Raw genomic sequence first — 15,045 nt, forward strand, 5'->3', positions numbered from 1 at the left:
TTAGCCATTTTTTAACCATAGTTTACGTGCTAACGACTGTAACATTGTTACTGTCATTAGCCCTTCTGTTCTGTAAGCATTTTTCTTCTGAAGCCAAAACCACTGATTAAAAATAAGTGGATAAAACTAGATATAATGACTTGGTTTATGGTCTAAACACTAAAGTGACATTTTCGTGCTTTGATAATGAGTTAAAAATAAACGTATAAAATTGGTTTTCATGTGAATAATGCAAAATGTCGTTTAAATGATTTATATTTCAACAAATCATAATATTCTGTGAATCTAAGAGATTTACTTTGAATGTGTTCAAACGAACCATTGCTTATAGTTTTATATTTCATGAATGTAAGTTCTTGCCCAATTATCCGTGTATAGGTCACAAGTTTGTGAGAAAGATTCATAAAATATAAAACCTACCAACAAACTAAGAAAATGCAGGAGCCGTCGCTGTTGGTACAAAAAAATAAGATTATCTTTCTTTTGAAACTGCTCCTGCATTGAACTACACAATGCAATGCGGTTGTCTTTCAATCTGCAAAGAAATTATAAATATAAAGCCAGAGCAGCCTTGGAATGAATACAAATAGGTCAAATACACAATGTCAGAAAGGGTGTATATATATAATAATATAATAATCTGTGAGTAGTGCGGATTCAAACTAAATCTGTTCAAATTAGAACCCTGTTTTGCGCCACATTCGATTTTTTATATTGGACCTACAGAAGAGTGCGAGTGAGTAGAATATAACCAGTTGACATGAGACAAGATACAAAGCCCCACAATCCTCTAGTTGGACAGGTTACTTCACAGACCACTCCTACTCTTACAGGGCGAAAAATGGCATCAAGTCAGGAATGAGATTTTGAAATGGATAAATTTGATGGGGAGAGGCAAGAATTTGAGGTTGAAGAATGGGAGGAAAAGAAGTGGGAGGAGGGATGATAGGATTCATTTGTCTTGTTATTTTATTTGTGGTTTTGATAGTAAGGACCAGTCAATTGACCTGTCCCCCAATGCCACCAATGCAATAAAGGAGCAATTTAAAGGAGCAAGTAAGTTACATATAAATATAGTCTTTCGGCTTCATTTGAAACAAAATGAAGCAACTGTCCCATATTTCTAAATGCATTTGAAGTAGACATTAGCTGCGCTTCCATCCCCCAGATTTTTTGCAAATTTTCAGGTATCGATTCAGTAAACGGTGATGGAAACACAAAAATTCAAACAAAAATCCTCTAATTCGCAAAAAAGTTTATCCGCTCGCTTGAGTTGGTTTTTGAGGAATGCGAAAGAGAGTAAATGCTCAAAATGGGAGATGGAAACACACTTTTCGAAACAGCTGTGATGTAGCGAACATTGAACAAACAGGACTGACAACGTCCTTCAGATTTCCGCATAACGACCGGCCATAGCAACCCTGCAGACGACAACTTGTGTATATTTTAAGCATTTGTATACATAGACATCCTATATCATATATATCTATGATATAGGATGTCTATGTTTGCATATCCTTTCATTAAACCGTGTCCATTAATCCCTGATATATGGACACCTACGAAGTAATTCCAGTCAATTGTCTGTTCAGCCTTCAAAACGGTAAATTGTTAAAAATGAATTAAACTGTAAACAGACAACGTGGTTATATGCTATAGACCCTGGAGTATCAGTGTTATAAAGGCTGCAATAATAATAGATGCATGTGGACCGCTGAAGAGGCAAAACTTTTCCTTGCTTTCATCGAAGAAATTTTTTTTATTTTAGATGGAAAACAACGCGTTTCCACAATATATCAGGACCTAAGAGAGGATGTTATCAAAATGATACGACAAGCCCTGGAATGTGTGTAGTTTTCCGCTCCAACCACTTGATGGAAATGCACCTAATTGAATTTCTTTTTTGCAAACTTTCTAAAGATTGACGCTATAGGACAGTGATCATGATTTGTCTCAATATCAGAATAACAACAATGGGTCAAATAGAAATGGCTGGTGGAATTGCCATAAAGTAGGTCTGTATATGCAGTGTAAGCTTGTCCAGGCCCTGAAAGTCAGGATGTAGGCTATGAATCTGAATGAATAGTAGGTAAATAGGTAGTGGCCATCCCCAAAATGCACCAGAATACAGGAAATCAAATCTGTTAAATTCAATTTTTTTTATTGGGGGTGGGAACCCCAGACCCCCTGTCTATTACTGTGCCCCACCAACATTTTTGATCACCAGCCGCCACTGTATCTAATAGCATATCCACTGGCATGTACGATATATGAAATAGTGTAGGCTAGCATGTATGCTAATGGAGGTGCAGAGGGTGTTCGGGATAGGGCTCCTCACCTGGCTGGAAGTCTCGGTGGTGCAGACACAGTCTCCAGCCCTGCTCGTCCTCCAGCTTGGGCAGCAGCTCCCCCAGCACCCAGCCCTCGTCGTTTGCGTTGTAGGAGACGAAGGCGTCGTATTGATAAGCACGCTTGTCCTTGTGCTTTGAGTTGTAGAGGAATGCCAGCATGAGGTAGTACGCGTAGACCAGATGCCATTGCAGGAAATGACGGGTGAAGGAGACTGCTATGGTCATGATGACCGCGCATGCCGTGGAAATATAACAGATAAATTCCATGTCTACTGTACATGAACGGACGTCAATCTCCAAAAATTTTCTTCCTTTAAGGTTTGGAGGGTAGTTGCATTCAAAGTTGTATGCATCATACACTTGTGTTTGCTTGTTGTTTTTAACCCATTGGAGGAACCACGCGTTGTCACAGTTACAGGTGAAGCTATTACCCTGCATATCCAGGTATACAAGTGTTGACAGAGACTGCATCACTGGTTCTCTAATCACAGAAAATGCATTCTTCCTCACCTGCAAGAACTCCAGCTCTGTGAGGTGGGCAAGGAGCAGAAAGTCGAGAGACCTCAGGTTTAACCGTGAAATGTAAAGACTTTTAAGTTTTTGAATCGGGGAAAATAAATTGTCTGGAAGGTCTGTGAAATCATTTGAGCTCATATAAAGCTTATTCAAATTAGGAGTATAGTTGAAGGTGAGTGGGTGTAGGGATGTAAGTTGCATACTTCTGATATTGAGTACCGAAAGATTTGTCAGGCCTTTGAGAAAGTTTTGAGGTAGGGCGCTCTTAAGTCGCCTGCGTTGAGTTGAAATAAGCAATGATTCCAGTTGTGAAAGCTCAGCAAATGGTGGATAATCAATGGGCTCTTCCGATATATATTTAAGGTGATTGGTCATCAAATTCAATTTCTGCAAAGCTTTCAAGTCACTAAAAGTACCGTTGTGAATTTCGTTTATTTCATTTGATTCAAGATTAAGATTTGTAAGATTGGACAATCCATTAAAATTCCCCTTTTTAAGTTCTTTTAATTTATTTCCTTGTAATGACAGCATCTTGAGGGAATTCAAATCTTTAAATTCTCCCTGATCTAGATCTATGAGTTGATTGTTAAACAAGTAAAGCACTTGGAGTTTTGGCATGTTTTTTTGGAAGGCACCGTTTAATTGATAAATGTTGTTGTTTTGCAACCATAAGTGCTTTAAATTGACCAAATCTTTTAAAACACAGTCCTTTAGATTCAAGAGATGATTATTATTTAGCTGAAGAATTCTGAGACAGGTCATATTGGCCAAATCATAACAGCCAAGAACATTGATGTTATTGAAGCTGAGATCCAGTTTTGAGATTTCAGTTTTCCTTATGGCATAGGGGACCGATGTTAGACGGTTAGACTTCAATATTAAAATGTTAAGCTTCCTAAGAGATTGAAATGAATTGTCAGAGATGTCAGTTATCTCATTCGTCCCCAAGTCCAATATGTTAAGATTAGTACACAAGTGCAGCATGTCTGATCTAATAACTTTGATGCTGTTATTTCGGACTTCAAGAGAGGTCAGCGATGGGATTTTGCAGGAAATTTTGATGAGAACCCGCAGGTTGTTATTCATATGGTTTAACTTCAGATACATCAGTGAGGAGTTAAATGTCTCTAGAACTTCCTGAAATCCTAAGGAGGAGTGAACCCCACTGATATCTAGTTTGGACACGCCACTAAGGTACGATGTGTTGTTCACCTCCCAGACGATACCATTCTTCATACCACCATCAAGGTTCAATAATTTGAGGTTGGGAAAGATATGTGCAGTGAGGCTAAAGACCATAAGCTGATTTTGAGACAAATCAAGTGAAATAAGTTCTGTAGACGTATTTGACAGCTCCCATGAATGAAAATTGCAAATTTTGTTTGCTGGAATGTTCAGGATTTGTAAATGTGGTGTATGATTAAAGATGTTCGCTAAGTTCCGCAGTTTGTTATGGCCTAGGTCCAAAAATGTAAGCTTGCTCAGAGACTTGAAAGAGGCCGGTGCTAATGTTTGGATGTTATTGAAAGACAGACGCAATTCTGTGAGATTGACTAAGCCATCAAACACACCCTCCTCTAGCTTACAAAGCCTATTTCTGTTTAAATTCAACACCTCTAGAGACATTTGAACAACAAAAGTGCCAGATTCAATTATGGAGATAGAGTTGCATTTCAGGTTTAAGCGCAACAGATTTGGTAAATTTTTCAAATCTGCATTATTTAGTTTAGAAATGTTGTTTTGAGACAGGTCTATACTTGTGACTATTAGTGGAATGTCATTTGGAAATGCATTGAAACTATTCTTCTGACAGATGGCCTGTGTGGTCCTTGTGACCCTGCAATCCTTCAGTATGTAACCAGCAGCTGGAGAAATAAAACTGTTCAGATTCAAAAGGAAACATAATATTCCAAATGAACACAAACTAATTCCCCTTATTGGCATCGCCATTTCCGTTTTCATTCCAGCACACAAAGAACTTTCTTAATGTTGGTTATTTCCAAGGCAATGGATCTCCAGTCCTACCAAGTGGATCTTTGATTTTGTTCGTTAATTTCTTTCAGTCCGAGGGATCCGAAAAATCTGTCAAACAGACACACAAAGGTACACAGACAGCGGTCATTACAATCTGCTTTTGATATTCTGGAATTAAAACACGTGTCTTATATCCAACCCGGTTAGAATGGGTTCCCCCAGCCCATTCTACCGGCGATATGAATTCGCCCTGCAGAGGAGAAGAGCAATTCTTTCTGCTTCTGATACGCTTTTGCGGGAGCCAATCACCAAGCTGGCTTTACCCCCTGGTGCACTATTGGCTGGTTTAACACAATGACGACAGGGAAGCGACGGCAGGCAGCCAATTGTGTACAGATTCATTATAGGCCCGTCGATCACGCCTCTTGTGCTGAAGAAAATGAAAGCAGCCTCCCCAGACCAACGTGCTTACTACGATTGAGCTTGGTCTGGCAATAGCCAGATACCGGTTTGTAGCCAGGCTACAACTCGGTATCACACGATCTATTGAATCGTGTCCCAGAGCACGATTGTCCGACTTGTTTCGTGCTACACAGAACAAAATGTAAACCAATGCATTCTAAATGGTAGCGTTTCTCTGACTTTTTCGTGCTACACAGAACGAAATGTAAACCCATGTATTTTGAATCGGAGTGTTTCTCAGGAGAGAGAGAGAGAGAGAGAGAGAGAGAGAGAGAGAGAGAGAGAGAGAGAGAGAGAGAGAGAGAGAGAGAGAGAGAGAGAGAGAGAGAGAGAGAGAGAGAGAGAGAGAGAGAGAGAGAGAGAGAGAGAGAGAGAGAGAGAGAGAGAGAGAGACGCTTCAGTTGGGGTGTGCGCAGACAGTACAGTGCACCCTCTAGTTATATACTGTATGTGTCAATATTTCCGATTTTTTAAACAGACCTCCTCAATAACTGAAACAAATTATTTGTGCTCCACAAAACAAAATGCAAACCAACGCATTTTGAATGGAAGCGTTTCCCAGACAATTTTCGTGCTCCACAGAACGAAACGAGAGAGAGGGACATTTATCAAAAAAAATAATTATGAAACGTATACAAATATCTGGAATGAAAGAAAGGAACTCCCCAACCCCAGAGGGAAGAAACCTTGAGAAAGAATACCCTACAGGAGAGGGTTACCAATTCAAAGGACGGTTTGGAGTGCAAGGTGCGAAATGGGCAGATATAAAATGGTAGTATAAAACAATAGAGCAGAGTTAAAGATGCTTTAACCTTCCTCTATGTTAAAGGATCTGGGATACATACAGTACGTTTTATAACCATGTAAAGCATGAAAGTATGTTAGACTGCATGTCTAATCTACAAGCACGCACCTTTGAGCTAAACTTGCAGTTTACCATACATACTACTACTGTTGTTCCTGCATCTTGGCTCGGTTGTCATGGTAGAAAACATAAGCCGTGCGCAAGGAAAGTGTTTCCTCATTGGTCAAACGTTTTCTACCAAATATATTCTATTACTGTCCTTCTCAACACTCTCTGATCACACTAAAATGCTAGCTGCACGAAATCAAGGGATATTTAGGCTACGTTTACATGATGATGGTCTGAACAGAAGACGCAAAAGTGGCGTTGCGTCTTCACTTTTTAATCTGCGTTTAGACAAGCGTTTTCGGGAGGAAATCTGCGTGCATACGGTGACGCAAAAGTGTGTGTAATTCGATTGGGTATGCATGCCATGTCTGAGCGCATGGGTAGAATCTTCCTGCTTCTCTTATCCGCGCCACGAAAACCAAAAAAGATCCTTCTCTGTTCAGTAATACTATCTGTACATATCCTGTACATTTCGTGGAAAGACTCCTGTAATTTTATTAGAGCAGCCAGAGCAGCTTGAAGGTCCGACGCATGGGAATAATCAAATAATACTGGAGGGTGGTTTCAGTTTTTTTGCGTTTTTAGGCCCCAAAAATGGCATCACCATCTAAACGAAAGGCACTTCCGATCAAATATTTTGTCGTTTTTACCCGCAAGCGTCCTTGTGTAAACCAAAAAAAAACGATTAATTGCGGTTAATCGCGAGTTAACTATGACAATGATGCGATTAATCACGATTAAATATTTGAATCGCTTGACCGCACATATATATATATATAAATATATGATTTTTAACTGGTCTGATCTCCTCTCCAACGGTTTCTTATAATGATGATTATAATCGTCATTATAAAAGCCTTTACATTTTCATGATCAATTTGTAACAATATAGTCCAAACTAAACATAGGATTGAAATGTTAATATGTTCATTTCCCTTTTGCAGAAAAGTATGTTATGCTAGAATTTTAACTATATTGTAGTGAAACAAAGCTTTTCGTGCAAACCAAAGTTTGATTAAGTTAAACACTTACATACCCAACAATCCAAATTCCGCAAAAACAAATGTTTCTCGATGTATTCTCCTTCCTGATGCGTATGGCAACTCACATAATGTGTTTTTGCCAAAAGCTGGTTTGCAATGGCTTTTTTTGTGTGATATATTGGGCTATAAATGAGGAAGCAAAAGGGTGTAGTCAAATTAAGTAAGAAAAGGGTAATTATCTAAAGGGAACTGACACTACATATCGTTTCATATAGATGAATTTCTTTATGCAACCAGGATTCAACAAAATAACCTCATCATCCTTGAAGGTTAAACACGTTGATGATAAACGGGAAACATTTGTTTTTGCGGAATTTGGATTCAATTTCAATTCAATTTTATTTGTATAGCCCTTAATCACCATTACAGTCTCAAAGGGCTTAACAGGCCAAATATTTGTGACATCCCCCTTTACCCATGCCCCCACACGGGCAAGAAAAAACTCCCTTGAATCAGCAAGGAAGAAATCTTGAGAAGAAACGCAGTGTAGGGGATCCCTTCTTCCAGGGATGGTCAGGAGTGCAATGGGTGCCACAATTGACATACAGGTAAATACATGCACATCATATTAAAATAGTGATGGGGTTCTGGCCGGTTATCCATGAGGAGAGTCCAGGCATCCAGTCCAGTACCCGCAACACGCTAGAACAGACAGAATAGTGAATTAGAACGGAAAAGTACATAGTGGGAATGTATAATGTAATAAGAAAAGCACAAGCAAACAGAGTAGTCTTCACTCTCGCATCAGTTGTTTTCACACTCCAAATGCAAGATTGTAGAGGTGCGTTTTGAGCTTCCCTTTGAATAGCTCCACAGAGTCAGCTTCCCTGATCGCTGATGGCAGCCTATTCCATAAAAAAGGGGCTCGATAGGCAAACGCTCTCTGTCCAGCCGATTTCTTTTTAACCTTCGGCAGTGAAAGAAGGCAAGCTCCCGAAGACCGGAGAGACCGAGAAGGACTATAAGGAATGATCAGGTCCTTCAAGTACGATGGAGATAATCCATGCAAGGCTTTATAGGTTAACAATAGCACCTTAAAGTCTGATCTGAAAGTTATTGGTAGCCAGTGTAGAGAGGCGAGAATAGGTGTAATATGATCAAACTTTCTCGTTCTGGTCAGCAGTCTAGCTGCCGCATTGTGTACCAGCTGTAGACTTTTTGTGGTAGAGTTCGGTAATCCCGAGAACAATGCATTGCAATAGTCCAGTCTTGACGAAACAAATGCATGAATCAGTGTCTCCGCATCCACTGCGGATAACATTGGTCTGATTCTTGCAATGTTTCTCAGATGGAAAAAGGCAATTCTAGTTATACTAGTTATTGTCTCTTGATTGTCTGGGGTGGGATGTAGGATGCAGTGTGGGTTGTGTTGTGACGGATACCAGATTGCCAGGTTGTATTTAGTTGGCAATACCTGTAAGCGGGCCTTAATGCAAAAGATAAGGACGTCCTCTCCAATGGTCGTGTTTGAGAGGATAGAGTGGGACACAGAGTGGTTTGCAAAGGGTAGCAGTGCCAGTTTGCCCTGCAGGCTTAAGCTAGTCCAATGCTGTGCACTCTCTTCTAGTTTCATTCTTAGCATTGTGGCTCTCGCTGTTTTGATTGACAGCTCGTGTTGCCCATCTTCCTGTTCACAGGTCGCGCATACATTGATGAGCGGGTCTGTGACAACAGAGTGCAGTGCAACAGGTGTACCATCGGGCCCCGCCTACTTCAGATTTATTCCTGAGCGGTGTCACAGGTCATTGAGATCCATCCAGTCTGACCGCACACCCAAGCCTGCAGTTATGATGTCCAGTTTTCCATTATCTTTTATTTTGAATCCGAGGAATTGCCGCTCATTCTCCTTCGCAGGTGGGATTTTGCGTCGCTGCATATGCAGGAGGAGTGATTCACGGGCCATTTCCCGGACCGTCACGTCGTCGCAGTTGAGCATCTTGAGGAGGTTGTTGGTTCTGGTGGCGGTGTAGACCCACTCAATGTCTGGGACTCCGAGACCTCCATCTCCGCGGGCTTGGAAGATGATGTCACGGGTCGAGTGGGTGTTTAAGCCAAGCCATTTTCACCAGGCTCACCGTCTTGTTTGTCATCTCTGTGAGAATGTTCTGAGGTATATGGATGTTTGCAAACAGGTGTTGGATTTTTGAGAGAGCGACTTCTCTGATTGCCTGGAGTTTCATTAGAATTGGGAGGGGGGATGAATCGATGAGGTCGAGTCTGACAGTGTAGTCATTAGTCATCTCTTTGACCTGTTCTTCCCAGTCGCCAGCGACATTGAATTTATGGCCTAGATATGGGTATGTTTCATGCCTTGAGTAGACGCGGATTGGGTTCTGCATTATTGTGAAGGACGGGGGTCTGTCGGATTTGGCTTGATACTACCGATTTCCACCGCTCCTCCTCTCATAGAACGCAGCACATTTGGTGTGTTTTACCTCCAATCTTGACCACTGTATGAATTCCTCAGTGCGGTGGAGCATTGAGTGGATTACACACACACACACACACACACACACACACACACACACACACACACACACACACACACACACACACACACACACACACACACACACACACACACACACACACACAATGTACATATTGAAAAAGTGGAAGATATTAAACTTTCCTCTTATTTTATTTTACTAATTTATTTTACTCACGCATTGACTTGTTCAGCTATTTCCTGCCAAGCTCTCTCTCGCTCGGCATACGCGTTCATTAGAATTTCCAATTCCGTGGGGGAAAGGTAAGTGGATCTACGCTTTTGGTCCATGTTTGATCATGTTATCAGAGATCCAATGATGATGGCTCTTTATAGTCAACAGGCACGCCCTCCCCAGAGTGACCACACTTGATTAGTTGATTAACCCAACGCTGATCACCTGTTCTGAAACCGAAAACCCAGATTTGCTTTTCAACCCTGAACTCTTAGGCCACGTTTATACGTAGCAGGGTATTTATTGAAACGAATATTTCCCCCCCTCCGTTTTCCAAAATAACATTGTGCACACTATCGTTTTCAAAAAAGTTGTCGTTTACATCAAAACGCATAAATACGCCGTTGAGCGCAATTAAAGCCATGCAAGCCAATCAGAATACGCAGAATCAACAACAACGAATAACACAAGCGTCTTCCTGAAACAAACAAACTGTAAACATAGGGCGCTCATATGACGTTAAGCATTTCCTGGCGCATAATGTGACGCTTCAGAACCTAAAACCCTGTTTCCCCCCGTTGACACAACAACACATAACCAGCGTTTTCAGAAATCTCCACTTTGGCCGGAGTTTTTAGAAATGATCGTTTTCTGTGACAAAAACAGCGTTTTCGTGTAAATGAGAGGCCAAACTGCGTGGCAATATCTGCGTCTTCCCTTCGTGTAAATGGGGCCTTAGTCAACCAACTCAGAGCGCAGGATTAAACTCAGAGTATGTTAAACCAGCTACCTGAAACAGGGCTCAGGCCTCCAGTCACAGTCACCCAAACAGACCAGGCATCCGGGCTCAGTCACCGGTACACGCTAAAACAGACGGGATTTTGAATTAGACGGAGGTATACCAAAGCTTAGGTTGCAGTGTTTTGATTCTGATTGAAAGAAAAAATACTGTTCAATTTGTAAGACAAGATCCAAACCAGGGAAGAGTAGAAGCTTTGATGCCAACATTGTGTTCACGATGATCAATACTTCTGTAGTCAAGTGTGCCGAAGGCAGCACTGAGGTCAATCATGGAGCTTGCATTGCTATCCAATAGGGTTGGAACCTCTTTTTTATTTTCTTAGATGGTTTCAGTCATCTACCATAGTGCATTTCTTAGCATGTTCGTGATTAACAATGGTGCTGCGGTGCAATTATTTTTTAACTTTCATAATGTAAAAACCACGTTAATCATTTGAAGTATCCCACATACATTCAAAGCAATGTCTCTTCATTGAGACTTTAAGGACAAATCCGGTGTAAAATGGATCTGCTATATGTTTAGTATGATAATGAGTTGGAATGTTCGTTTCGAGCAAAAAAGTGTGCATAGACGCATTCTTAAGGTGGCTGTTTTAGCCGTTTTAACGCTATAAATTTGGAACGATGGGGGCATTTGTTATGGTAAAGACTTAATCGTAATTTTAAACGACTTAAAAGGCTAGAAGTAGCCCGACACTTCTAGCCCGGTCTTAAAATATAAAAAGAAGCCTTGATAACTTTGTAAGTGTACAGAATGTTTATCAAAAAAGGACATTTTATACACACAATATACATAGTTTTTACCAAAACACATGCCCCTATCGTTCCAAGTTTATAGCGTTTTGATAGAATCGGCTAAAAACAGCCAACTGAAGAATGTGTCTATATGCGTTTTTTGTGCTCCAAAACAAACGTTCCAACTTTTAAAGGTTGGGTACGCGATTTGCGAAACGCCAGCAGATTTTGAAAAAACACAACTCAAATGGTCCTACCCCCTCTCTTTCAACGCTGACTCTGACTCCACCCATTCCAAGTACCTGGACGCGCAATCATGCACGAGCGCGAACAGAGATGCGCGAGAGCGAGCCAGGCTAGCGTAGGTTTTCGTTTAACAACATGGCACTACATTCAGCTGTAAGTTGCACCCAGTACCACGGGAAGTAGGGGTTTTGGGGGTGCTGCAACACCCCCTGTCCGAGGCCCTGTCTTATCACAGAAAACGATCATTTCTAAAAACTCCGGCCAAAGTGGAGATTTCTGAAAACGCCAGTTATGTGTTGTCGTGTCAACGGGGAGAAACGGGATTTTAGGTTCTGAAGCGTCACATTATGCACCAGGAAATGCTTAACGTCATGTGAGCGTCCGCTGTACCGTATTGGTCCGAATATAAACACAAACCCCATTGTAAGACGACCTATATTTGGAAAAAAGATTTGAAGACCAGATCTTGTTTTTATGAATAAATAAATTGTATTCATTGAAATAATATACGAAAATAAAAAGGCATAGAATAAAACACTGCATTGCCACTAAACAGTAGTGAAAATAGGCCGTACTGATGTGTACACCAAAGACTATTCCTGACACTCCTCTGCCCCGCTGTGTTCGCTCTGGCTGTGGTCGCTCCGAACTGTTTCGGCCCGTGGCAAAGCGAGTCATCCTCGCTGCTGTCCAAGGCATTTTGAGACGCAGCATTTATTTAATGCTCATATGACCTAGTGCTGAAAAAAGGTTATATGAAAAAGTGTGAGGGTAGCGGTGGTGCGCTAAACTTGTTCTGTGAGCAGCTGGATGTGAACCATGGTGTGAAGGAAGTGAACACAACGATCGATTTTCAACTGTGCGCGCATGCACTGGTGTAATTGAGCTGCGCTGCTATATATCTTTTTTATCAATGTGACGAGTTGCGAGTCTAGTGCAGGCTGAGTTTTTTTTTTTCCAGCACCCCCTGCTGAGAATACGTTCTCGCGGCTATGGTTGCACCAGATGTTATAAACATTGAACGGTCACATTACTATTTTTAGAAAATGTATGTTTGTTTCATATAATTGTATTGGAAGTCCTGGTTTTCACTAGGGTTGCTGCGTTGTGGACATTTTCACACCGAGTAATACACTCGTCTCAACACCGGTATTACCGAGTATAAACGGTATAAACTTTGAAACTTGGTCAACCGCCACACAAGCATCGGTTTTTAGACCCTTCTCGTCCTTCAGTGGCCGCCAACGTTCGAAAGCAGCGCCTAGGATTATTCTTGATTTCAGTTTTTCTCTTTCAGCGTTTTTATTATCAATTACTCTCTGAAAAAGAGTTTTCCTTCTCTTTGCTGGTGGTGGTGGTGGTGGTGGTGGGGATGGTGGCGTCTTGTCTGCCATGGAAATTGTCTTCTACTGCTAGGTCCAAATGTGGATTAACTAGTTCCAGTAGCTACCGCAGGATAACAACAAACAGGAGCTTGCTCTGGGTCACGAGCTCTGGGTCACGAGTACTGCACGAAGGGGTCGCGCGCGGGGCGCGGGGGAGGGGGAGTGCAGTACGACCGTTTGATTGACGTACTTACTGTCCAATGCAACGAGGTGGCAATCCAAATGATTGGCTGGAGTTTTTCGAGCCCTGCCCGTTCCACAGATGATTGACTTGTTTAATTTTCATGTCAGTACTTCTAACTCAGTGGCTGTAAGCGGGTTATGATAAGGATTTCAAGTAACTTTGCAAAAATGGCCAAAAAAGCAAATTCCGTACCCAACCTTTAACATGCCAAACATATCCCAAATCCATTTTTAGACCGGAATTGTCCTTTAAATAGGTTATGTTTCCAATGAGACCGAACACCGGTACTGCCATAGAGCCACGCTATAACTTCCAGCACTGCTTAAAACCTGACCACGCATCGCAGCTCATATTACCAAGAGTAGATCCGAAAGCCTCAGACTTCCTCCACGACTCTACCAGAGAGGAAGCTAGCGAAAAGCTGTGTTAAAAATGTAACATGGTGGTGAAGCGACACTATTACGTCGTTTTGAGAGACCCTTTAATGTGTATATATATATATATATATATATATATATATATATATATATATATATATATATATGTATGTAATAAAATGTCCATAATAAAACAACAAATCAGAATAAACAGATTAATCTTCAATAGGCGAATTGTGTTAAATCCTGGTTGCATATAGACACAGTCATATATGAATACAAAATATGATAACATAAATGTGATTCAATATTTCAATAAATATACAGCTGTATATGTATCTCCTTCGTCTTCATCTGATATTTAAGATGCAAACTATATCACTCGTCTTTTTTTCCACTGGTAGCCTGTACTGAAGTCTATGCTGTAGCCTAAAAATTCCTAATCCTAACAAGTAAATACTTGGTAAAAAAAAAAGAAAGAAAAGCATGCCCAACTGTGATAGAAACGGAACAACATGAACCCATGATTAAAATGTTAATTTGTTCATTCCCTGATTGCAGAAAGATAATGGATTGCACTTTTAGCTGTATTGTAAAACTACTTGTTATTTATTTCAGAAAACCCACCAATCCAAATCTCACCAGATGATGTTTCGTTTCTCGATGTGGTTTCTTTCTCGGTGTGAACATATAGGAGACAATAGCTTCTTTAAATAATCTTTTTTTAATGTCTGTTCCTTTGGGGACTAAAAGAGGAAGTGAAAGGAAGTTGTCAGTTAAAATAAAAAAACGGGTTCTCTAAAGAGAACTGACAGAATATAAATATAATAAACAGTATTTCCCCTATATATTTTTGGAGCAGTGCAGTGGTCCTGTGAGATGGTATCCCAGCAACGCTAGGGGGGTCCGGGGGCATGCGCCCCCCCCCCCCGAAAAATTTACAGATTGAGCTTCCAAGTATGACATACAGTTAATAAAAAGCTATGATGTTTTCAATTCTGCAATTCACGCTGCTCAGGGGGTTCGTAGCACTCGATCTAAAAGCCCTTTTGAGATGGAATTTGTTCATGAGCTATACAATAAGATGGACTTGACTTCCTATTACAAACAGGACATTGGGGAATAAATAATGATAAAATTGAGTTTACACAAAACTAAGGAAATAAGTCGTCAGAGTAAAACAAAGACAAAAAAGAATTTGAAAAAAACACATTCCGGGACTGATAAAATATGCATTTTTTGGTGTGTCTCAATTAGAGCTAAAAACTACAGCTTACAAGTATTATAATTAATCTATGCTACTTTTGCCTATGCTATTTGAAAAAAAAGATGAAAAGTAAGTCAACAATTTACCAGACTGGACTAAATGGGAAACTATGAAACACTATGGGGTGT

The 15,045-nt window shown here is 40.6% G+C and overlaps 1 protein-coding gene across 1 annotated transcript; it reads right to left on the minus strand.

Annotated features, from left to right (window-relative positions):
• Positions 1-2,280: 2,280 nt before the first annotated feature.
• Positions 2,281-14,377, minus strand: LOC130376857 (toll-like receptor 13). Its single transcript, XM_056583760.1, has 4 exons — positions 14,278-14,377; positions 10,713-10,786; positions 7,253-7,901; positions 2,281-4,949 (listed from the first exon to the last, which is right to left on the minus strand). The coding sequence occupies exon 4, from the start codon at positions 4,827-4,829 to the stop codon at positions 2,298-2,300; it is 2,532 nt and encodes an 843-aa protein (XP_056439735.1). The 5' UTR covers positions 4,830-4,949; positions 7,253-7,901; positions 10,713-10,786; positions 14,278-14,377; the 3' UTR covers positions 2,281-2,297.
• Positions 14,378-15,045: the final 668 nt, after the last annotated feature.

Source organism: Gadus chalcogrammus, chromosome 23, assembly GCF_026213295.1.
Source record: "Gadus chalcogrammus isolate NIFS_2021 chromosome 23, NIFS_Gcha_1.0, whole genome shotgun sequence".
NCBI lineage: Eukaryota > Metazoa > Chordata > Actinopteri > Gadiformes > Gadidae > Gadus > Gadus chalcogrammus.

Coding starts and splice junctions, on each gene's coding strand:
- LOC130376857 (XM_056583760.1), bottom strand. CDS start 4,829: ATGAAAACGGAAATGGCGATGCCAATAAGGGGAATTAGTTTGTGTTCA.